This window comes from Condylura cristata, unplaced genomic scaffold (assembly GCF_000260355.1).
Source record: "Condylura cristata isolate star-nosed mole 26May11 unplaced genomic scaffold, ConCri1.0 scaffold00005, whole genome shotgun sequence".
Taxonomy (NCBI): Eukaryota; Metazoa; Chordata; class Mammalia; order Eulipotyphla; family Talpidae; genus Condylura; species Condylura cristata.
In genome coordinates, this window is record NW_004567106.1 from 68,197,546 (window position 1) to 68,223,503 (window position 25,958).

Consider the following 25,958-nt stretch of genomic DNA (forward strand, 5'->3'; position numbering starts at 1 on the left):
GAAATGTAGGAGGTGATACTGGCTCAGAGGAAGAGTGTGGGTGACAGAGGTTGGGATAGTTTGAGGACAATTACTAGAAAGTTCTTCCATGAACAACGAGAGCTGTCTTTAAGATTGTGAGCAACTGTGCAGACCCTGTGACTTTGGAAGATGAAAACCCAGTGGCCTGTACACTGAGCTACTTGAATGCATAAAGAACATGTCTGTGGTAGGTGGTTTCATTGAGCAGATTCTGAGACGCTAAGGAAGCAAGGAAGGTGAGAATGATGACAGATAGTAAGGTCTAGCGGTCAGTTAGGGATAAAAACGAGGAAGAGCCATGAGAGAAGGAAGACAGGAAAGAGAAAAGAAGCCTCAGTGTGACCAAAGGGCGAGAAATAAATGCAATGAGAGAAAAATAAGACACGAGCTACTGACCAGCTAATGGGCCGTAGAGGAGAAGGGCTCAGAAGTGGAAGAGCTACTGACCTCTCAGCAGTTAAAAATCTCAGCATTGCGACCAGGAATTGAAGAGGGTCTGCTGCTCGTTCTCTACCATCGTAACCTCTCCGCTACCACGCATGGTCCAGAGGGCAAATTGGCAGCTGAAGGACTATGTGAGCCATTTCAGCCCCTTGGCTCTCTGCTGCATTCCATTCCGCTTCGCTCTTTCTCTTCTCTCTTTCACCCTCCTAGTCTTTATATCTGATTTTCATACTCAGTCGCCTACAGACAAAAAACGACAAGCCCAAAGCAGTCGTTGGGTGCACAGACTAGCATTGACTGGACACCCTGTGATGAGTGGAAACCTATAGACTCTGGATTTTGTAGAGAAATGCTGAGAATCAAGTCACCTGCAAGCACATTTACCTTCTTAGGGTAATGGTCTATTCTGTTGAATTGACTAGGCCCTTGTCTGTGTCCATTTAGATGGCGAGGAGTCTCAGTGTATTGGAAGTCCTTCTGATCATCTTCATCCTAATTGTAGTGGCCTTAGATATTCTCCTGCTGCTGCTGCTGCTGGGTCCTGGTCTAGGTAAGAGGAGGCCTGGTGACTGCTGGGGTGGAAGAATTGCTCAAGGAAGTCTCCTCTAAATTCCAGAGAATTCATTTTAATCTTTCATGTTTCAACATGCTACCACACTGTGTTATTCAAATTCTACTCCCAAAGCTAATTTAAATCCGTATTTGAAAGTGCAGTTTTTTTTTTCTCCTGCAACTAAACCTTGAATGCTCCTGGTAGTCAGGATCTCCAAGTCCCATTTGATGCAATTTGAGTAAGATGTAAAATTAGGCTTATCAGAATCAATGTCTCATAGCCCAGAGTCAAGTTAAAGGAATAACACCCAACCCCATTAAGGTATGGAAAAGGAAAGCAGTTGAGGACTGTCTAATATGGCCTGAATGTATAATTGTAATTAGCCAGCAGCCCATATCCTGATTGAAATAGCTGTGATCTCTTCATAGACACCACTCAGACAGAATGCCTCCTAGTCCACACATTATGCTCTGAATAACAAGATATGGTGTAATATGAAATTATACTGTAATAAAATTGGAACGTGCAATTATACTGTAATTAAAATTGAACTCAGGGTTTGTTCAGCTTGATGATGAAGCTCAATTTATAAATGGAGATTAAGCATTTAGTACCAATGCTTAACCTCTCAACACTGCACTCCACAGCAAACATAAAGACATTTTCTAGGAAGACTTATGACTTTGAAAGATGATTTGAAAACCACTGATATAGTCATTTTTAGATTATTCCTGATTTTTGCCTATAAACCTTTTATCACTTTTCTCAAGTCCCTTGAGATTGTTATCCAATGTGAATGAATAAGTAGTTTATTTTATTTAACATAAAACCAGATCTAACCCACATGCTAATTCATGCAGAACGCAACCTTTAAAAATACTAAAAACCATTGACTTGTACATTTAAAAAAAGTAGATTTTATGATATGTGAATGATATCCCAATAAAAATACAAGCAAATGAAAGTGAATGTGTTTAAGCTCAGAGGAGTGTTAAACACCATATAGTTGTACAGATAGAGCTGTTAGTGATTAGATATTGATGAGGTAGTAGCTTGAAGTCTGTCACTTCACTGCTTCTTTCTGAAATGGAATTACAACACCAGTGTTCACCTTTGTCTTGTAATTTCTCTACAGAGGAGACATTTACCCCAGAGTGTCCAAAGGACCTCCCCGAATCAGAAAGGATAGACTGTGCGCCTGGTCTCATGGTGACAGAGGTCAGAGAAATGGGCTCCATGCTTTTGATCTCTTGGGGTTTATTGCGAAGCAACAAGTATATGAAGGGTGGGGGGGGGGAGAGGTACAGTGCTCAGCCATATGTTGGTCACCTCCCTGGTCAGGGATTGAATTCAGGTCATAGGGTTGAGATACTTTATCTAAGAGGCAATATATGAGTATCATAAGTCTTAAAGAGTAGAACTTTCTTGAGATTGATTTTGACTAAGCATAAGAAATAGCAGTAAATTGCTAAATGTGCCATTGGAGTTTCTGATTTTGGAAGAATTTGACTATACATCATTCATAGAAATTAAGCATCTCTCATAGACTCCTGAAAAAAATTCTGTATCAAATGGAAATTGGATTAGGTAGTTTATGAGTTAATTTTCATTCTTCAGTTCAGTAACTTCTGAGTGGAAAATGACATAGAAATAAATGTATTTGGAAGATACCCAGCGAGTACTCTTTAGACAAAAATGTTGAGGTTTAAGGAAATATTAGAGGTATGATTTGCTATTCATCAATTGTTACTGTCTGAGTGTGAGTTTATGAGGGTCTGTGTTAGTGTAGTAAAAAGAAAAACAAGGAGATAACAGTATCTCAAGGTTTTGGTATCTAGGAGAGTAGGAGTGGCTTGAAATTGACATAGGATTATTGTGGTAGATTGTATATTTACCTTAATGAACTGGATTCTTGCTCATTGCACCTTTTTTTTTTTAAATAGAGGTCTAAAGACTTTGGAACAATTTAAAAAATGAAACTGACCTTTTAGACTTTATATATCTCAGTTTCAGAAGCAACCAAGGTACTTAATGTCTATCTCAGGCTTAGGAATATCTGTTATGCAGAAAATTTCCAGAAACCCAACCCCTGTCTCTACTTAGTCCCTATTAAGCAGGAATATTAATTATATCTATGGTGAATTTGTGAGCACAGTGAAAAAGATTTTATGCTTCTACAGTGGTTGCTTTTTTGATAGTTGGCATGAGACATTTATTTAAGCTGTATTCATATTGTAGGCCCCTATAGCAATTAAATCAGCTGTATTACACCTTATCCCACTTTATTGAATTGTGACCTAGTCTTTTCCTTGTTAGTACATAATCTATACTGAATATATTCATTTAAGCAGAAATATTCCAGCATTATAGTTATGTCTATTTAATATGGGTGTTCTTATTCGCAGTGCTCTTTCTATTCCCAAATCCCTTTGTAGAGTGTATAAACATCTAATGTCACTTTTTTGTGCTTTCCATATATTTCCTTATTTTGCACATATGTTTGTATAATTTTGGTTTTGTTTTAACACAGTTTTGATTATCCCTTATATTATTTTACAACTTGCTTTATATATTTAGGGCATTTAAATTTACATCATTATAGTTTGAAAATAGTTTATTTTTGTTGCTTTTTTATTGATGTTGTGAATAATTGAAAGATTTCTTCTTTAGTTTTTATTCATTTGTTCTTAATTTTTTATTGATTAAGTAAAAAGATTTCTTAGTTTTGACCTATTCTAGCTTCTCCTTGGAAAGTCTTACCTGGCTATAGTGCATTAATTCTTTTAATACCCTAACGGACTAAAATTGCTAGTACTGTATTAAAACTTTAGGCATCTATGATTTTATTAAATGAAATGGGCCTATGTCTGTTTTTTGCTTGTTTATTTATTTGCACAATCTTGCATAGTTTGCTAACAGAATTATTCCAGTTTTAAAAAAATGAATCAGAAAACTTAACTTTTTTCTACTTTTGAAATTATCTATCTATCCTTGCATATATGTACACACACACATATATATATATTTCCATACATGTTTACACACACACACATACCTGTAATGAGAATATTTTATCTTCCAAATCATCTTGCCATGGTATCATGCTTTTAGTTCCTTGCCAACATCTTAAAATTTTCCACAGTAACTGCTCACTTTAGGTTTTCTATTGCTTCTTACCTAATTTTAAATATAGTCTACTGGTTAAAGACTAGTGGTGGCAAGGGACACTGAGTCCATGGTGCCATCTCTCCCCTCCTCTGCTTGCCAGCGGAGCTGTATCCTGGGGCCCTCAATAAAGACCTGGACAAACTAGCCGTTCAAGTCATGTTCGGAATTGATGAACATGGACATTGGCTTTTCTCTTTCACGAGTAACTTCTTTTCCTCATTAATTTTTCAGGTACTTTTGGGGAGCTAATTTTTTTTTAAATAATATAATTGTTTATTTTTACATCATTTTGTGCATTTTTCATCTCAGTTGTAATCCCCACGTCTTTGCCTCGCTTCTTGGGCTTTGAGCTGGGGCACTCACTCATCAGCTATGATGTCACTCGCGCTCTCGCTGGCCCCTCACAGCTCCCTCACTGCTCTCTCTTCATCCCCACTGCTGCTGCCTAAGATGTTCTCATTCTCCTGATTTCTTTATCTTTGTGTATTATGTTCTGAGATCATCGGAACTTGATTTTTCCCCCCTCCTCTTGGTGTTAGGTCTAACCATCAGGAAGTACTAATGTCCTGTCTGATATCTTAGCTTTCAGTATTCTCTGTGGCTGTTAAAATGGAAGCAATATATGCACACGGCTTGCCATCATCATTTTTAGATGGTGCTTTATACATAATTGCATTTTTTATTTGTATTTTGGGCTATTTTTATGTACACTGTTATTGCTAATTTCTAAAATAATTGCTTATCGTTAGAAAACATACCATATATAGGGTGTATAAACAAATTCTTTAAAATATTTGCTAATTTTTGGGCTCAGAGATGTACTTACATTCATTAAATCAAGTTGATTAACTGTACTGTTCAAAAAAGAAACAAAATGAATATCAATGCCATAAAATATAAAGAAAAATAATCTCAATACCTGAAAAAATAAAATAGAAGCAACAAATATATACCTCTCTCTGAAGATAATAATTTCATATATTTTGAAGGCTTACAGGTTTTCTCTATTAATTGTTTCCTCCCCTTTCTTTTTATTAAGTTTAGTACTTCTCTGTCACGGTATCAGTGTCTTTCAAATGTGCGATAATTGTCTACTGTTATGTTTGAACTTAATTATCTATGACTACCTGTCCAGTTTACCTTGGTTCATACTGAGTATTGAGGAGGGAGGACAGGTGTGGGTGTTTGTCTGGGAATGGGACGGTTCGTCAGCTGGCAGACTGCCTTGCTCCCTGGCTCCCAGCATCTCTCACTTCCTCAATCCATAAACAAATACTTCAGGGTACCCACCAGTCACAAGCTTCGCCACACACATTTCCTCTACTATCTGAAAATAGAGTATGCCTATGAAAACTTCTGTAAGCTGAAATGACTGAAAGCACAGCAGCAACTGTGACTTCTTCGCGTCACCCTCTGTCCCTTGTTCCTTTTTCATGCACTTGGCACAGTGAACTTGAGCCTCTCATGCATTTCTGCTTCATGGGCTTGGGACACCTCTCCACTGTCCCCTGCCTGACCTCTCCCAGTGCTTTAGGACTGCTCATACCGCCCACCTGCCAGAAGCCCTCCCCAACCTACAGGCCGGGTGCAGCCACTACTGTGTTCCCTTCACTCCCCCCAGCACACCACTAGAGAGCTGCTCATCTCATACTGAATTGTCTGGCTTAGCCAGCAGATCTGAGTTTGTTAGTGGGCAACCCCAGAAACAAAAGAGGGTGCCCTGATTTGTGAGTCATTACACCTGCACTTCAGAACTGGGACAGGACCCCAAAGCAGCAAGGCTGTGACTCACTGTCTCAGACTACTCAGGTCCCTGGCATGCTGGGAGTTGTAGTCCCAGGTGCGGAGAGCCCAGCAGTGTGGAGCTGGAGGTGGGGTTCAGAGTCTGCTCTTTACTCTCCCTCTGACAAGCTTGCTTAGGCGAGAACTGTGTCTTGTTTTTCTGCATGATCAGTTCCTTGTCTGGTAACTAATAAATTCATAGTGAATGACTGGATAAATGCTTGCGTAAAAGAAGAGAGAACCCATGACCGAATAGCATCATAACCTATCTTTAATTCTCCTTAGAATAAAATTGGCCATAAATTAAGATAAATAGTGTTCTCTTCCTTTGTCTCTGCAACGCTGACTCTCCTGTCATTCCAGGCTGTCTGCGTAGGGGCATACAAGTGCTGCTGGGGAGAGGCCGTGCACAGTATTAGTGCCCCCAAGTGCTTCTTCCCCAGGAATTGGGGCTATGTAGTCAGCAAAGGCCCTCAAAAAAACAGCACGGGTGAGTATTGTGTGAATACTTTGGGACCAACGATGGTCCACCAAGTTCACTGTCAATTGTTGGCTAAATGCAGCACTCCTTCTCTGCCAGGACTCATCGCTGAGTTGAAGAAGGTGCCATCCCCAGCTCTGTTTGGAAATGACACTATCAACGCCCTCTTCACAGCTGAATATCAGACGTCCAGGCGCTTCCATTTTAAGGTTGGTTTGGGTGTTACCGCTGAATACATCTCTGGAGAAAGAAACACCCCTATGCTAGGTCCAGATCATTCTCCCTCTGTGAACTGTGCAGAGGGGTGCAATCTCTGGGTGTGGTAAGCGGGATGATTTATATTGATGGCAGACATCCAATATTGGGTGTTTTCTTCTCACCGATCAGAAACTCTAGGGCTGAGAATTCAAAGCTACTCTCCTTGGGGGTTCTCTGCAAGTGAAGATCTTTTGAAACACCCTACAAGGAAATGATCTTACATGGAAGTTTTCCTTCTGACAGATCACGGATTTCAATAACAGACGCTATGAAGTCCCCCTTGAAAATATTACAGCGTTTAATGTGACTGCCAGTCCTGACAATATGGATTATTGCCTGGAGATCAATCATAAACCTTTCAGCCTCAAGGTCACAAGGACAAGCAACATGAATGCCTTGTGAGTGTTCATCCCTCCTTTTTTTGTCTTTGAATACATGTTCTTCCCACTCTGCTGTGAAAAAATAAGGGTGACTTGGGCATTTTCACTATAACTCATTAACACTGTTTATCTGTCATGATTGAACTGCTAAGGATAATGAAATATAATGAGCTATTTTGTTAAGTTACATATATACTCTCATGGTTTATGTATGTTATGCTATATGGAATTTTATTTTTTGACATACATTGAAGGGAACTCAACTTCATTGTTTATGGTTCCAAATTATTAGTTTCTGAGAAACTTACCATCAAGCCCCAAACAACAGTCTGAACTTCAGTGATAATTATACTGGAGAAAATATAAGGATTAATATTAGCAAGACATGCATTCAAAGCTGGGTACCAGCAAATCACCAGTCGCTCTGTGATACTTCACCTCCTTAGTTTCAGCTTTGTCTATAGAAAGGGAATGAAAATATCCATTGTTGATGTCTATACTGAGATTTTTATAGTATCTATAAATATGTATAAAGCGCTCATGGTACTAGACAAAGGGTCTAAAAACTCATTGACTCAGAACACACTGGTTCTGAGTCCGGCCACCCGCCACCACAAATGCAAGCAAGCGAGTCTTTGGTGCAGCAAAAAAAGAAAAAAACATTATTCTAACCAACAGGGGAGAGGGAGATCTAGCAGCAGAGGGAAAGGGCAAGTTCCAGGTCCCTGGGGAGCTGATGCGTCACAGGGGAGGTCCCCTCCCGTAGAGGTGAAGCCCCACCCAGCTGGACAGAAGCTCCCACAAAGAATTGGGCAAACCCCCGTGATCCGTCTGTGTTAAAGGGCCACGACACAGACACCTGCTCTGCAGCCTCCACGCTCTGCAGGCCAGGGGCGAGTTCAGCCCAGGGTGCTGCACCCAGAATTTTGTCCGATGTCAGGGGTTGGAGTTTGAGATGCATTGCTCTGCCCAGGCCCTGGGGGTGGGGAGAGAGCTAGTTTAAGCCCACTGGGGAGGCAGCACTGGCAGCCCCAAGCACCCCGGGGCAGGGCCACTCCAGCATTCGAAGTAGTGCAGGGTGTCAAGTAAATGCACAGGAAGTGCAGGGCATCTGCTCTCCCCCGGCCACCCTCCACCCAGCTTGAGTTTCTGGCATCACCTGTCCTTTGTGAAGCTACTCAGGAATTAAGGAATCAGGGACACCCTTAAAAGACCTTCCTGGGCAGCCTGAGAGTCGATGATAATGCCTGACACAGCTGTTCTGGAAGTGAACGGGAAGGGGGTAGCGGCCTCCTGGCACAGAGCTGCGGGTGAGCTGCCTCTTGCTCCACCGCCCAGGTTGGACAGCAGCATCGGGCCCCTGCAGTTCGCCGACCAGTACCTGCAGCTGTCTTTCCGACTGCCCAAGGGCAGCAGCGTGTACGGGCTGGGCGAACACGTGCATGGGCGGTACAGACACAGCATGGAGTGGAAGACCTGGCCCATTTTCGCCCGGAATGCTACCCCCATCGAGGTGAGCTTTGCTTCCTCCTGCTTACGGTACAGAATAGCTCCCGCCTTCTGGAAAGCTGCTCTAGATTTCTTGTTGTTTCATGTCCCTTTTGGACCTGTTTGTGTTAGGGATACGTGCTTCTTGAAGCTTATAAAGTCATCCTTAGTTAGCTGACAATTTTTATAAACATCTCACTTTTTTTTTAACATCTCACTTTTTAAAGTAGAGATAGTTAGTAACTGTGGGGTTGCCTCGTATGTTTAGAAACTACTTCTGCTATATGACTATATATAACCGTATTAAGTGACGAGCATCTAGGGGAGAACTTTCTCAGCGACTGGTCTCAGCTGGACTTTACAGATGGAAACATACCTCTTTGGGCAGCTTGAATACTGTTCTAGGTCTCTGCTAGTTGGGGTATGTTCTAGAAACAGCAGTTTGGGCATCACCTGGGAGGTTGTTACAAATGCAGACTCTTGGACCATCGCCTGAATCAGAATCTGCATTTTAACAAGCTCGCCAAGTGACTTGCATGCACATTAAAGTCGTAAAGATTGGTTGTGAAAAAGTAATTTCTTTTTTCTTTCCTTTTTAAAGCCAGCAATGGGTAGTACTTTTGTAACTATAATTAAAATGCGCTACTGGGAAAATGAAAGAAAAATATTCAAGGACAGAAAAATATTTTGAATTGAACAATATAAAAACACTCTTTTAAGTGGCTATGAGAGTTTCTGTGCTCTGTTTTTGCTCGTATCTCATGACTGACTCACAGCCAAGGGCAGGGGGAGGTGGCCAGTCTGTGGCAGCAATTTGAACAGCCAGGGCTGAACCCTGTGTGCTGCTGATGGTGTTTCTCATCCCTGCTAGAACTGCGGGTGAAGCTCCATGCAGGGGAGGATGGGCCTGAAGCTCCTTCCATGGGAGCAAACAAACAGTGGCACATCCCTGGTCCATCTCCCTACCCCCACTGGTATCTGAAGCAATGGAGGGAGCATACTTACTGAACTGGACAAAGAAAGCCAGCACAATCTCGAAATGCTTGTCAAGGACCTTGACAAAGATGGGGGAATGCTATACATCATACTAGGTCTGGCTTGCTGCAGCCCAGATGCTAAATTATATGGTTATGTGCTGAGCTGATCAGTAAAGTCTTCTATTCCTTCTCCCTTTCCTTTTTCCCGTTCTTCGCTTCCTCTCACCTGACACCTTCCTTTCCTCCTAAGACTTCGAATTTAGTGTTGGTCAATGTGTATCAGCTAAAGTTTTAAGTCTAGCTTCACTCTGAATTGGCCTATGGGTCTTTTCTGTTTGACATAGCCTGCTGATTCTCTTTCTTCGCCTCTCCCCTGGAATTTACCATTATGGGTACTATTACTTATACCAGGGCTTACGTTGGTGACTCTATCACCCGGGAGCTTCTGTACAACTTTATTATATTATCATCTCTCTATCTATTCTTACAGCACTGACAGGTCGATACATGACCTTTGCTTCTATCAGGGCTCATCATAGCCCTGTAACAGAATTAATATTTTTAACTTGCTTTTTGTTTGTGTGTTTAAAGTTTATTTTTACTACCTAAATATTATGTTAATCAAAGAAGAATTTGAAAATTGCTTGTCACTAATATAGTTACAAATATTTTCCATTTTTAAAAAGATAATTTGCTTGAGGTATAATGTACGTACAATAAAATTCACCTGTTTTAAGTGCACACGTCTACAGAGTTGAACACTGTTGCCAGCATCCAGTGTTAGAATTATTTCCATCATTTAAATAGACTTTCTTACTCTCTTAGACTTAATCCTGTGGCTCATGTCTCCATAGCTTTGACTTTTCTGGGTGTTTCCTATAGATGGAATTACGTGATCCATGGTCTGTTGTATCTGTTTCACTTACTGTAAGTTTTATGAAGTGTATCATGTTGTGCTGTGTACTGGCGTGGTGGTGATACCATTTTTGTTTATCTTATCCAGGTGATATTGCCATTTCAATAATTTTTTGCTGTAATACTAAATGACATCAAATGTTGACCATGCACCTTTTGTGTACAGCTTTGACTTCGTCGTAGGGTGGGTAAAAATGTTTTAAATGCAGGGTAGTGTTATTTCCTTCCTTTTTGCTGGCAGGGAATGAGAAATCTGTATGGCGCACATACATTCCTCCTGTGCCTTGAAGACACCAGCGGGTCCTCCTTTGGGATTTTTCTGATGAACAGCAATGCTATGGGTAGGAAGCACCTTTTTTTTTTTTTTTTGGTCTCAGCAGGAATGTGGTTTGAGATGCTGCTTGTATAACCTTGACTTTCCTGGGGAGATCGTTGTTTATGGAAAGTGTATTGGGTGTATACTGGTAACTGGAAGCCAAAGTAGGTTCATCTGTTTTTGAATCCACTTCATGCTGTTTTATTGAGAGCTGCCCAGGCGCCCTCCTGATGCAGTCTTCCCATACTAGTGTGGAGAATAGGCTCCATTGATGGACATCTTCCATCAAGGTTGTAGATGTCACACGTGGGCTGTGCTGCCTGGGTAGGTGACAAGGTGCATGTGTATGCTGTTTCTTATGTTCACTCCTTCCTGTTCCAGAACCTTCTTCCTCTAGTTTCTGGACTAGTAGTGCTCTGTAAATGGTGTGATTTCATTTTTATTTTTTAATAGTAGTTAAACACAAGGTTTTAGAAACTTTCCCTGAGGGTAAAATCACCCACACATCCCAGATGTTTGTATTATTATATAGCTAGATTAAAGTAGAAATTGTTATTTTGCTTAAAAGATCAATTGTTCATTAGTGTTTTATTCATAAACCTCAGTGATCAACTAACAAGTGTAATGTGTATGATTTTTATCTCTCAAAATGAGGATGAGCTTGTTTGGGATGACTCAGGTATTCCTATTCTAGAGACCACAAAAATCTAATATCTCTCATTTTAATCCTTTCAGAGGTCACCCTTCAACCTGCTCCTGCAATCACTTACCGCACAATTGGGGGCATTCTTGACTTCTATGTATTCCTAGGGAATACTCCAGAACAAGTTGTTCAAGAATACTTGGAGGTACGGCTTTGCATTTTCTTTATCACTGTTATCTCATATGCTAGTTACAAACCAACAAGAGAACAATAAATTGGTAAGGAAACTATGGATTACAAATGCAGGGCTTATGAGTCTTTCATACATTGTATGTTTATTTTAATGCACATTTATCAGATGCCTTCTGCATGCACCATTAGCCTGAAATTCTTATTCTGACATCAGAAAAACTCAGATAGAGAAAGGCGAATGCTTTGTTCAAGATGACACATTAAAGGTCTGTGAAATATGCTTGCAGATGCCAGAATTTAAAATCCAATAGGAGACTTATGACACTGCCTGAATTTATTATAATTGCAGACACCTTAGAGTGAATTCCACTAGTAAGGTGCAAATTACCTATTTGGGAATTCAGAGACATGAGAGAAAGCTCCGTACTGAGGGATCTCAGATTGGAGGATCTGGGCTTTTGGGGTGCAGTGTAATCTGTGGTGTGCTCTGGATCTCCTCAGACTGTTGTCCTGACACTTGAGAATGGGATTGTGCTCTGATTTCAATATGTGCATTTATCCCACCCTTAATATTATTATTTCTCCTTGGCACATACCACTACTTGACTTTGTATTGGGCATTCACTTGCTTATTTCCTTTAAGCTCTGCAAGAACAGGAAGTCCACTTGCTCTCAAGTGCCCACATCTGCCTTTGCCAAATAAGACACTCACAAGATCCTCACCTCAGTAACTGAATCTTACTTCTTTCCCCCCAAATTTTCTGCAAATTCTGTTCTTTTCTGATGTTGTACTGAATGTATTCAGTACTTATTAAAGAAAGATATGAGTTGTGGGGGTTTGTGAATTATTCCAGAAGATTCCTCATGGATCTGACATTTTAGGTCCCAGAGAATGAAATGGAGACAGCATTTTCAGTGCCTGACATGGCGCTAAAACAGCATTTGTTCTCAATGTTTAAACTCCTCTTTACTTATCTTTTCAGCTTATTGGACGCCCATTCATGCCTCCGTACTGGAGCCTTGGGTTCCAGCTTGGTAGCAGGGGCTATAGTGACATCACCAAACTGGAAAATGTTGTTGAACGAACTCGTGCAGCTGGGGTCCCCTGTGTAAGCTGAAACTTCTCTTATTTTGCATAAAAGCATCATTTCCTTTTTATTTTAATTTCAGGCATCTAATAGATATTAGGAAAAGGATGGGGGCATGGATGGATGGATGGTTGGGTGGGTGGGTGGATGGATGGAAGCATGGATGGATAGATGGATGGATGGATGGATGGATGGATGGATGGATGGATGGATGGATGGATGGATGGATGGATGGATGGATCTGAAAAGGATGGATGCATGGATGGATGGATGGATGGATGGGTGGTTGGATCAGGCATACCTACTATCAGAAATATGTGTGCTAAGTTTTCGGTCTCCTGGGAGGGCCAGGAGATGGATGTGGTTTAGATTTTAGCTTTACCTCTGAGCTGTATACAATGCTGGGCTACTTAATTAGCATCTCTTATCTTCATAAAATGTAAAGCTAACATTTATGGTGAACTGGTAGTGAGGACTGCCTTATATCTGCATATAATCCCAGCAACACAGGGGGTGAACTTTGTTGGCATCAGCTATGATTTTATAAGACAAAGTAACACCTCGGATGACAGTGTTTCCCTGAAAACCCTGAGTTTTCACAGTCACCTTGTATGCTCCTTCCTGGTCAAGCCAACTCTAATCCTGAAATCTTCATTGCTCCAAAGTATTTATGGTGTTCAAAGGTTACTAGTACTACTAATAAAAGATAACTATTGAGTTTATAATATTTGATAAGTTCCTTCAGGAGGTAGATAACATATGGTTAATGAAGTTAGGAAACAGTGTTTTGGAGGGGGAAGGGCTAGTTGTTTGGAACTGTCATGCAGACATATACTCGACTGACATCTAAAGGCAGGCAGGAAAATCATGAGTGGAATGGACTTGGGACCGATGTCAGGATTTTCGGTCCCTACTCAAAGTATAATGAGGATAGTAGATAAGGAGATGATTTTTTTTTCGGTGAGAAAACTCACTCTGTTGCTTTGGTCTTGAGGGGAAATAGATTCTGGGTTCCTTTTGATTCTCTCATATATGCTATCTGTAAGAACCCAGTTCCAGGAGGGATAAAGACCAAATCTTGCCACATCTTTATTAAGCATCATTTATTAGTGCTTTGTAAATGAAGAAATGAAGACACTGAATGATTACTAACGTGACCAAGATGCCTAGAGCTGGTTAAGCTGCAGGACAAGAGCCCAAAGACAGCTCTTTTAACTACAGGTGATGTTGGTTTCAACCTGTGCTTCTCTGCCTCTTATGGGAAGGACATATATATTTTTTAAAGATTTATTTATTTATGCATACAGAGCTGGGGTACAGGCCAGACGCGCAGGTGTGGTGAGAGGATTCGCCAGAGACAGAGTGGGAAGCAAAACAGACAAATTGATGAAGTACACTGCTGAGGGTGTAGCGGGTGGGTCAGGAGAGGTCTGCCGTGCCATGTGGGTCACCTCCAGGGCGGGGAATCAAACTCATGCTGAAGTGGCTTTAGCTTCTTAGTGCTGTGCTTTAACCCGCTGCACCACCAGAGAGGGCCCAGGACATTTTTTTTTTTAAATTAACATTGCTTTAGAAAATTATGTTTCAGGTATACATACATGGTTGAGAATCAACACCTATATACACTACAGTAAGTTCATCACTGAAAATCCAACTCTATCCTTCACAATACACTTGCTCCCCTTTTTTCAGAGTACCCACCTTCCCACTTACCTTTAGTAACTATTAATTGGCCTTCTAACCTGAAATTTTAGTTTCAATTTATTTAGTTTATCCATTTCCTTGTTTTCTCAATATACAACACATACATGATATCAGTGGGTGTCTGTCTTTTAGCAGTTTTGTGACCCAGAAACAAATAGGCTTTGATCCTCCAGCAGGTGGCTGTGGTGGGCACCTGAGTCAGAAACAACTGCAGAATCAGAAGTGCTGCTGCTGTCAAGTCCAATTTGCCCTCAGAGTCCTGCATGACTAGACAGACCCTTACTGAGAAGAGCTTCGTGTGTCAGATAGGGGAAAAAGGGAGCAACTGGAGTCAAAGGGTAGACCGCCAAAGCCCCTCCCCACTGCCCAACCTACCCCCATGCATGACCTTTGAAATGTTACTTAACCCCTTCCCGTTTCAATCTTCTCATGAAGAATAGGGCCTCATGCTCACAGGTGGGTGTGCAGGCACAAAACTAATGTCCGTATGAGAGTTTGGTTCGCTAAAGCTCTACCGCATTGTCATTTGTCTTTGTTAAGTAGAACTCTCTAGCAGCGTGAGGGGAGAGGAAGACCGTGTTCTCCTCCAATGGTGTGGTCTAGCTTGATGTTTAGGGTCCAGTTAGCACGTGCTTATCATATGCCTGACGTACATGTTCAAACCAACAATGAGAGGGGACCTGTTGTAGGACAAGTAGCAAGTCTCAGCTTCAGAGATAAATAAGCAAGACACCATCGTTGCCCTTGTCCTCCAGTCCTGCCCATTAATTAGGACACACATCTGCCACAGCGAGAGCTACACCTGCAACCTCAGAGGCCCGTGTCCAGAAAGGGCCGTTTCCTCCCTGAGGCAGCTGAGGCCTGGAAATATCAGGAAAATAAGAAATGACGGACGCTGACTTGACAGTCAGGAAGCGAGGCTGTCAGGTTGCTGGTGCCTGGCGACACCTCCCAGGTCCTAGCTGGCTGGTTCTTTCTTTCAGGACGCCCAGTACTTTGACATAGACTACATGGATGCAAACAAGGATTTCACTATTAATAACCTGACTTACTCTAATCTCTCAAAATATGTGGAGAAGCTGCATAACTATGGGCTGAAATCTGTCATAATTATGGTACGTTCAAACACTCGGTTGTCTACTTTTGCCTTTCAAAATGTGAAAGAAATTAACAATTAAGATTTATTTTCATATTTATTTACTAGAATCCTGGCATCTTCCAAGATGATAATATCGCCCAAAATGATAGTTATAAGCCCTACAAAGAAGGAACTCAAAAGAGAATATGGATCATGGATAACTATGGCTTTGCCGTTGGGAAGGTAATTTCTTTGAAAGTTGATGGTGTGAATTAGAGTAATTGATGTTGATCTGGGTCTGTTGACACTTGGGTACGAAAGTGGTGGAAGACAAGTTACAGTATCATTACTGTTTATATGGTTTTAGAGGTTTCCTTTATTATTTTAAACCAGTAGATGTAATAGTAGAGTTATTAAAATTCTGAAGGCTTTGCTTTTTAATTGAAATATATTTGGCATGTGCCATTGTATAAGTTTAAGGTGTATAACATGTTAATCTTATGCATTTATATGTTAGGCTATGATTCCCATCATAGGCATAATTACATTCTATCATGTCATAGGATTGTCATTTCTTCTTTTCTTGATGGTGGGAATAATTAAAATGAGGTCTCTATAAAGCTAGTTCCTGATCCTCTAATACTACTTATGATTGAAGAACAATATATTATTTATAGGAAATTCATTCTTTCATAAAATCCTCCTACTTCCTGGTTTTTCTTTCCCAAGACAATACATTCAACTGTGCTAATGCAGCAAGATGCCCATAGGCTGATATCTCAGTAATTGTCTTCTTAATTTACATGAAAGTTACCAATAGTGTCCACTCTTTAATTAGGTAGCAGGTTCAGGAGTTAACATAGGCTGGTTCAGCCTTAGAGAGCTGAACGTTTTCCCTCTCTCTCTCGCTTTTTTTTTTTTTTAATCTTTTATGATTATTTTAAATTATGAGGTACCATTATTTTAAGATGTGGAAACAATCTGATGCCACCACATAGATAAGTGGATCAAGATGATGTGGTGTGTATATAATACAGAAATAATAACCAGCGATGAGTGCATAGTGAGCTGTTCACAGAACTAATTGATGTCTTCTTTTTTGCTCTATAGGGATATCCTGGGTTGATGGTTTTTCCTGATTTTAGTGATCCAATTTGTACTCAGTGGTGGAAAGACCAGTTCAGTGAATTTTATAAAAATGTGAAGTTTGATGGAGTGTGGATTGTAAGTTGCTCTAGGATCCATTTTGAGATGAACTTTGACTCTGGTCTGTAATAAAATAGTTTGCTTGATACAGTAGAATTTTAAAATTCTTTTACTAAATGTAACTTATATTCAGTAAACTAAACCCCTTAAAATCCTGGTTTTAATTCTATATCTGCCACTAATTGGTTATTTCTGTTGGGGAATGTTCTTTGCTTTTTCATGGCCTCAGAATTTTCCTCCACTAATTACCTTTCAAGTTAAACATATGATTTTATTAGGAGCTATAATTGCTACTATTTATGCACATATTCATTACAACTTAAAGCTAATGATTAAGAACTCATTTAATGAGCCCATTTTATCTTTTTAGCTGGATGTGTATCTTTGAAATCTTAGAAAATTACCTGTTAGCAGGATTTTCACCTATTTTTAGTCCATTTTAAAGAACTGAATTTGGTCTCAATTGTATCTTCAGTTGCCTCACAGAGACTGGGTTATAAGCAGGGGACATGATATCATGGAAATGTTATCCTACCTTAGGTTCTTTAGGGCAAAGCCGAGTTAACAAAAGCAACAATAAAAATTACAATATTCACATGGCATTCTCTGCCTTCAGCAGGTTAAATAATTAACAACCTAAGTAGCAGTTAAATCATTAACTGACTGAAATCAATGTATAAAAGGTTAAAAGTGCCTGGTAATTTTTAGAGCTGGAAGGCACTTTAGACTCCATCTAAACTGATGATGAAGTACCCATTATGACAGACTGGGAAGAGGAATCCAGGTCCCCAGATCAGTTCAGAACCAGCCCCAGATTCAGGAGGCTTCCAGTTGAATAGCTATTCCTCACAGCTGACTCTACATCAGTAACATTTCCTCTTTTGTGTATTTTGTGTCTTTGAAGGAAGGTGATGAGTTATCCTGTTTGCCCCGGAATTCCAGCTACATGTGTGAAAAAAACTCTTTGAACAACCCTCCCTTCATACCTCGTAAGTGTTCACACTTTGCCAATAGTGTAGTCACAGGACAGGTTTCAGACGACCTAAGTAGCACTCTGTGGCCAAGGGGCGCCCACAGACACCCCAACTCTCCTTGTTGGAACACTGTCTGGTCTCTGATGACTTTGTAGCACCGTCGTCTCAGACTCAGTATGTGGGGGAAAGGGTAAGTCTGTGATGTGTAACGAGCTCTACCTCTCCCTGGTCACGTCCTCCAATTCCATCACACTGTGCTTCCATTTCAGCACTTCTGACACTATCAGAACACTTGAAGGTGCAGGCTACCTTCGACTGAGGCAATTCTGTAACTATACTACTGTTCTGAAACTCATTAGCAGCATTTCAAAGCAGCAATGGTTCCTTTTAGGTCCTTCCTACTTGTAAGCCTCATTTCTTCTGTGTGTCAATTTTCCATTCCCTGACTGAATAAAAGTGCATGTGCATTTGTGTTTGTGTGAGAGAGAAACAGTATGGGATCAAATATGCTCTTCATTGTAAAAACAAATATATCCCAACATTCAGTGAATCAACATGTAAAGGTTTATTTTTTGTTCCTAACTAGTACTGCAGAACAGACAAGCTGTTCTCATCCAGGCAGTGACATAGGGATCTATTACTTCCTTTGTCTGCTTCTCCCATCTTGGAGCTCCTTGTTTCAGGCTTCTTAGGTGAAGGGCAGTGAGGACAGAAGGAGCTTTATGGACAGGTATGGAAATGGGGTGCATTTAATCTGTTCAGTTCTTTTGACCAGACCCACTCACATGGTCTTACTTTAATTTCAAAATGCGAAATAAAATTTTATACTCTCAGGAAGAGAACACAGGCTTGGTGAGCATCTGGCCTGTCTCTGCCAGTTATTTTCTGGTTTGTCCATTTCAATTTCACCTATAAATTCAGCTGTTTCTTTGACCCCTTTTTGTCACTGAAGGAGGGAAGGACTTTTAGGGGGACCTCAATTCCAAACAATGTACCTTTTCCCAGAAATGCTGGTTTGCATCCCTCACCTATTCTCTGTTCTTCTCTGCTCAGTTCATGCTCTCCCCATATTTTTTACTCTCTGGATCAGTTTGCCATGTTCCTTTTCAATCTCTTAATCTTCTTGACCAAAACCAATGTTTTTGTTCTACAGAAAACTACAAATCCATCACGTTGTGCTGCTTCTGGCAAACACTGGGGCAGAGCTGCTCCCTACTTAGGACAGGTCGATTAGTCTAGTAGTTGGTCTGCTTCTCCCCTTTCTGGAACTGGCCAGTACACATTAGCATGAGAAAGCTTTTGATAAATTACCACTGGCCCTGGGAAAGCGTTCATATCCTTTTTCATAACTGGGGTGGTGGTGAATCTTATTTTACAAAAGGAAACTTAATTTCTGACTCCAATATCTGATTTGATGGGCTGGTTCTACTGCTTTCTGGAATTGTGTTGCATACAGAAGCTCTGTGTGTAGGCAAGGCTCCCTGAATGATGTGGATATGACCCAGGTTACTGGTCTACAAGGACAAGGGAGAGGTTATAGCCCAACTGGAAAAGGTTGAACATTTTAGGCATGAGGAAGGGAAATTACAGAAAGGATGGTGATTTCTAGAGGCAAGAGTTGATTTTTTTTTTTTTTTGGTATGACTATTTTTCATTTTAGCAGCTTACAACATGATTTAGGGGGACAGGCTCACACACCCTCAGATGCTTGGCACCACTCCACTACCTTCGTCTCCATCACAGCCATGGGGTCTCTCTGCCCTTTGCTCCCTGCTCTCGACCTCCCCTTTAGGCAGTTTCAGTTCTATAGTCAGGTTTCTAGGGTCTATTTTGGTTAAGCCATGTCTGTTCTTTTGTTTCTTTCTGTTTCACACATCAGTGATAATCTCTGGTATTTTTCTTAGTCCTTCTGAGTGCTTTCATCACAGTTAAGTTCTTACTCATGAATGCACCCAGCAACCATCTCAAATTTTATTATTTAAGTGTGACTACAGTATGAAAATATTCCCTCCTCATTGTCCTCATATCCGACCTCTGTCCACTCTGTTCTTCTTGGTTAAATATAAACAGGCCCTTGTGTGTGCTTTGCTTCTATGTCATCACAGATGCTCTTGCTAAGAGCTCTCAGTCAGCTCTTGTCAGCACCATTCTCAGCTTATGAAGGAGTGCAAACCAGTATTTACTAATCTACCTGGGGGTCTAGGCCACAGGTAAGAAGTGGCCTTTGACATAGAATTTGAAATCTGGAAAGAATTATGTGTGCTGGAGACTGGCCAGGAAATCAGGAAATGCTACCAGGGAGCAAACAACTGGGTAGGCTGTGTGTCTGGGGTGTGGTGAGGCCGTGCCTCAGCAGTCGGTGTCTCCTCACAGGGGTACTGGATAGGATGCTCTTCGAGAAGACCCTCTGCATGGACACCGAGATGAAATCGAACTTTCACTACAACTTCCACAGCATTTATGGCTACCTGATGGCAATTGCCACAGACACGTAAGCACTTGTGTTTCCCCTCACTCCAGACTCCGGGAGTGGGGAGACATCGACGCTCGTCCATGGCTGTATTTTTCAGTTATCTTTTGTGGATCTCCAAAGAAACTTGGGTCTCAGAGGCTACTGAAGACATTTCCTCCTGTAGCCCCTGGTTTCTGTGCAGTGTTTTGGATTGATGTGTGGCCAGGGACATCACTATTTCTAGTATACTAGTGGACAGTGATGTAAAGGCCCTCAGAGAGCCCAGTGGGAGCTCTCTGTTGGATCCCATCATGACTGTGCTATGGCTGCTGCCCTGGAGTTGACTGATTTAGCAAGTAAAAATATAGGACACCCAGTTAAATTCTTTCTGGTTACATGTATACTAAAAATTAGTCATCGTTTGTATGAAATCAAATTTAACCAAATGCACTGGATTTACTGGCAATTCTCTAGCCTCCTTACTTCTTTTCCCACTGTTGGTCCCTTTCTCCATTCTGACTGTCTTCTGGCCCCAGGAACACATCATCACCACCACCACTATCGCTACCACCATCACCACCATCACCACCATCACCACCACCACCATCACCACCACAGCCATCACTAACACCACCACCATCACCACCTCTACCACCACCATCACCTCCATCATCACCCCCATCACCACCACCACCATCACCATCACTACCGCCACCATTGCTACCATCACCACAGCTACCACCACCACCACCACCACCATGATCACCATCACCACAGCTACCACCACTACCACCACCATGATCACTTCCACCACCAACACTCATTACTACAGTTTAGCAAAGAGGCAGATACATCCTAAAAAGTACTCAGACCTTTTATACCATGTCACACGGATTATTTTTGTTGATGACTTGGGGAGTTAAAGAGTAACTCACAGGTCCCCCCACCGAGTTCTTTCCTTGGAACTTCCTTGAAACTGAGCTGCTTTCATTCTTGAGACGATACTCTCCCCTGGCTCTACTGCTCTTTCCACCTTCCCTTCTCAGCCTTTACCTCTGGATGATGCTCATCTACTTTGTCCACTATTGATGACTTATGGCTTGATTGTCAGGCTTCTTCTCTTTGCATTCTTAGTGCTGTGCTTTAACCCCTTCTCTTTTCATTCTGTGCCAACATGTAGGTCATGGATTCTTTCTCATGGGTTTTGAAGTAATTTATTCTGATGACTTGATAACTTCCTTGACTTTCATACCCAGATATCCAAAACTATCCTCTGACTTCTGCCTGCATGTCTTACAGTACGTCCAAGGCTCTCACCTTACTCTGACACCTGTTTCCATCCAGCCTCCACTCTCTGGCCAGTTATCTTTTCATTGCATTACTGTAGTATTGAGTTAATGTTGGTTTATATAGCACTGAATATGATTCAGAGGTATAGGTTCACATCTGTTCAGATGGCCATTACTACCCCACTCCCACTATCAAAAGCACTCATATCACCTTTGAAGTTGTTCCTTTCCCTTTCTTGGTTAATAGCAACACAATCCCTATTTCCCAGACTCCCAGGAGAGACACTTGGAATCATTCTGAGTTATTTCTTCCTATCACATGCTCACACACAATCAGATCTGACAAAATATCTGGGACTATATCTTTTTGCTCTATTTATACTTCTTAATTAAGGTCATCACAATCATAAAGAACATTAGTCTGTGTGAATAATTTTTATCTCTCATGAATTTATCTTCGTGGCACCCTAAGTGTGGTTCAAAATGTTAAAAATGAACTGTCTTGGACTCCAGACCCAGGGAATCACAATCTGCATTTTCATAAAGTCCTCAGTGTGGTGCACATAGAGCACCAGTCTCCCCTCCTGTCAAATGATCTTTCTGGATCACAGTTCTTCTCATTTCTCTGCTTTGTGTAAGATTATTTACAGTTGGTGTTTTCTGTAATATACATCCTTTTTAGCAAAATCTCTAAAGAACTTCATAATCTAACCCTTTCTGAATATTTTTCTTTCATCTTTTGCCACCATCAGAAAATTTTCTGAATTATCATCTAAGGTGAGGTTAAACATAAGTGTATATTTGCAAATGGGCAGGGCAGGGAAGAATATCTTGTGCAGGGAGAAGAGCATAGGCAGAGATGTAGGGGAATGAAATATTACTATATTTTATATAGGAACAATTAGCAGTTATGTATCACCATAGCCTAATAATCTTGGTTAGAAACAGACAAGAATTTCACTCAGTGAATACTAGAAGAATTTAAAATCATAGATTTGATGACAATTTGACTCAGTCTTAGCTGGAAGTCTAGTTAGACAGGGGTTACTGGTCTACCAGAGGATAAAATTCAACACCCACTAGGCTAAACACAAAAAGAGAGCAGATCCAGTCAGAACTCAGGATCTGGTTATAAAAAGGCCAAACCTGAACACTGGAAAAGAGACATGTAAAGATCTCTTGAGTAAAATTGTCTCTGTGCTGGTGAAAGAACAGGCAGTTACTTGATTTGTGTTACTGCCATGGCCATTCTCTGAGTAAACTGTGATTGTAGATAACAACCTCCCAGTTTTGGTTTCACTATGTGAATACTGAATATGTTTCTTTCATGACGGATGATTGCAGAGTGCAATAAACCCGTCAGCCTGTGCTAATAAACATGTTATCTATTCAACAGAAAAATGAGGATGGGCGTTGAAGAGTTCTTTCCTCCAACTACACCCACTTTTTAGTCTTTAAGTGATCAGGATGGAGCAGTTCACTTTCTTAAGCCAGTCTTCGGATACAACACAAATCTTTTTCACAACACCCTTATGACTATGAGTAGGGAAACAGAAGTGTCTGTTACGGTATCTGTGAAGAATTGCCAGGTGACACCCCTGGTCCATGAGTTGAAAGGAGAGATAGAAGAGCTTGCCTGCAAAGAGCTGTCAACAATCATGGAGGCTCAAATACTTACTAGCATCCAGGACTTGTATTAATATTCCATGTTGGAACACTACAAGAAGGTGTGCACTGGTTAGCACGGAAGGAAAAAAACAGAAGAGGCATTTCAGCAAAGTGTTTATGCAGAAAATTGTTGAGTGTAAGAGCTAGGAAATGGTAGTATCTGACTACAGGCTACCTGCCCTGTATCCTCCCATCCAGACGTTATCATTCTGAATTCTGTTTCTAATTCCTTTTCTTTTCTATGTAGTTTTATTTAATAGGAAATACAGTATATCTAGTACCATGAAAACAATGGTTTATATTTTGTTTTAAGATAAAGAGTATTAGACGTCAGTACCAGTATTGTGAGAGTCATTTCAATTAATATTATTTTGCATAGTTATTAAGATTCCCTAACATTGGGAATTATTAATAAGTTCTGAAGCCCCAGAGGAACCCAAATGCCAAGAGCCAGCTGCTATGAAAACTTTTCTCTTGGACACAAATCACTCAGGATTCCAGACTGAGCTGGTGCTGTGCTAAACAGGGTTATGAATGAGCAGCAAGGTATAGAACTTAGGGATGCTGGAAAAACTTCGTCTAAAGGAAGAAAATGAGACCAGGAACCCCAAACATGGTTTCGTAGCATTGTTGAACAGAGGGCTAGAACAGATCCAACAAGATGAAGAAAATATAACCAAGAGATGGAAGCCTAGAGAAATTCCTTGGGGGACTGAACTCTAGAGCTTTGTACATGAGGTTTGAAACTTTATCCAGAAGTGGGAAGAAGAGCTCTTAAAATGCTCAACTTATAATACCCTGATGTTTTTCTCCATTTGGCTGAAAAGCCCACTGTGCCTCTGGTATAGATGAGTTCCAGACATTCACAGCTCTTTTCCTATTGAAGTAACTATATTCACCTTCAGGGCCCTGAAGAACATATTCCACAACAACAGAAGCTTCATCTTGTCCCGTTCTACTTTTGCTGGATCTGGCAAATTCGCTGCTCATTGGCTAGGAGACAATGCAGCCACGTGGGACGATCTCCAGTGGTCCATCCCCAGCATCCTCGAGTTCAACCTATTCGGCATCCCACTGGTGAGTTTCCATCTCAACTACGTAACTCTTTGTCCTCTTAAATTCATCTCTTTACCAGTCTTGGAGAGTGTGTGAAAAGCAACAGTGTGTGTCTCATTGTGGAATATGTAATAAGTGTAATTTGTGTGTGTGGTATGAGCTACCTTTGTTACGGGGGAAACCCAAATAGTCCTCACCTGTCTACTTAAATAGTTTAAGAACCAAGACCAAAAAAAAAAAAAAAAACAGACTTGCAGAGAGAAGTTTGAAATAAGATTTATTTACAAGGGGAACAAGAAGAAGAAGAACACAGAAAGAGAGATTAATGTTTAACATGTTTTACCAGTAACAGCATCTGAACTGAGACTCCAGGGCTCAAGTTGAAGCCAGAAACACAAGGGAGCGAGAGCTCACATGTATACAATTATAAGCCAGGCATGGCCTCTTAACTGCTCCTAGTTCCCACAGGCCCCCTGTTCAGGAAATCAGGTCCGTGGCGTGCTGAGCGTTGTAGTCCGTAGGTCTTGTGATCTCATTGGCTTGGAAAGGGGTGGAGTCCATCCAGGGTGTCGTTCACTGGCTGAGAGTTGGCTGCTTAACTGTTCCTGTAGCACCTTCTACAAGACAGGATGGTAAAATTTTACAGTTGGGTTGTCATGCATTTCGTCTCTGAGTTAGGAATGAGATACCGTGAGTAGAATGTATCAATGTAGATGGAAAAATTCTGTCAGCGAGCATCAGTGAATAGCAAAGTGTGAAACTGGGAACTGAATTTTGAAGAACCCCTGCTGAAACATTCGTTCTCTAATCAACCTGTGATGCACACTTTCTTTTTTCCCTTTACACACACACACACACACACACACACACATACATATTTTAAAAATAATATAATAATTTATTTTTACATCATTTTGTGAAATTTTCCCTCTCAGTTGTAATCCCCGTGGGCTCCCCATCACCAAATCACCCGTGTGCCATCACCATAGTCCAGTGCACTCCCCTCCCCCATTTTTGACCCTATTCCCCACTCCACCCTTGTAAAATATCTCTGCTATATAGTTGCTCATTATTATTACTCGCCCCCCACCCCGACCCTTTATGTTCCTGGTACAAGTGAAACCATTTGGTATTTTTCTTTTTCTTTCTGGTTTATTTCACTAAGCATGATCCCTTCCAGCTCCATCCATGTTGCTGCAAAAGGCATGAGTGTATCATTTTTGATTTCTGAGTAATATTCCATTATATATATTAACCACATCTTTTTAATCCAGTCATCTACTTTTGGGCATTTGAGTTGATTCCATGTCTTTCCTACTGTGAATAAAGCAGCAATAAACACTGTGGTGCAGCTGTCTTTTTGAATCAGTGTTTTTCTGTCTTTTGGGTAAACACATAGGAGTCAGATTGCTGGGTCATATGGAAGCTCCATTCTTATATACATATATTTTACATCGTTGTTCATTTTTGTACACTGAATGATTGTATGCTTTCTCCTCTCAGGTGTAACCCTTATACAGTCCCCACCACCCATTCACCTGTGCACCTCCACCATAGTCTCTTGTGCTCTTCCCTCCCCTGTTTTGATTCCTCCCTCTCCCCCTTCCTTGCAGAATGTCTCTGATTTATAGTGCTTGATCATTTTTTTCATTTATTATTATTGCTACTTTTTACTAATCCCTTATTTGTTTCCCCTATATTTCTCTTATAAGTGAACCCATCCGATATTTTTCTTTTTCACTTGTTTCTTTCTCCCATTTGGCTGGGGGCTTGCAGTGGAAGCCTGGAACTCTTTAAATATGCATTGATGGGCATGAGAGATTAT

The 25,958-nt window shown here is 40.9% G+C and overlaps 1 protein-coding gene across 1 annotated transcript in view; it reads left to right on the forward strand.

The window, feature by feature from the left end:
• The first annotated feature begins 909 nt into the window (after positions 1-909).
• MGAM2 (maltase-glucoamylase 2 (putative)) overlaps positions 910-25,958 on the forward strand; it is a 63,203-nt gene continuing 38,154 nt past the window's right edge. Inside the window, exons 1-15 of the mRNA XM_012720786.1 lie at positions 910-1,003; positions 2,154-2,236; positions 6,332-6,458; positions 6,549-6,658; positions 6,951-7,105; positions 8,426-8,600; positions 10,709-10,808; positions 11,519-11,631; positions 12,602-12,727; positions 15,394-15,525; positions 15,615-15,731; positions 16,599-16,712; positions 17,599-17,683; positions 20,042-20,159; positions 23,983-24,154. Coding sequence (XP_012576240.1) covers positions 910-1,003; positions 2,154-2,236; positions 6,332-6,458; positions 6,549-6,658; positions 6,951-7,105; positions 8,426-8,600; positions 10,709-10,808; positions 11,519-11,631; positions 12,602-12,727; positions 15,394-15,525; positions 15,615-15,731; positions 16,599-16,712; positions 17,599-17,683; positions 20,042-20,159; positions 23,983-24,154 — 1,821 coding nt within the window. The remainder of the gene's footprint in view (positions 1,004-2,153; positions 2,237-6,331; positions 6,459-6,548; positions 6,659-6,950; positions 7,106-8,425; positions 8,601-10,708; positions 10,809-11,518; positions 11,632-12,601; positions 12,728-15,393; positions 15,526-15,614; positions 15,732-16,598; positions 16,713-17,598; positions 17,684-20,041; positions 20,160-23,982; positions 24,155-25,958) is intronic.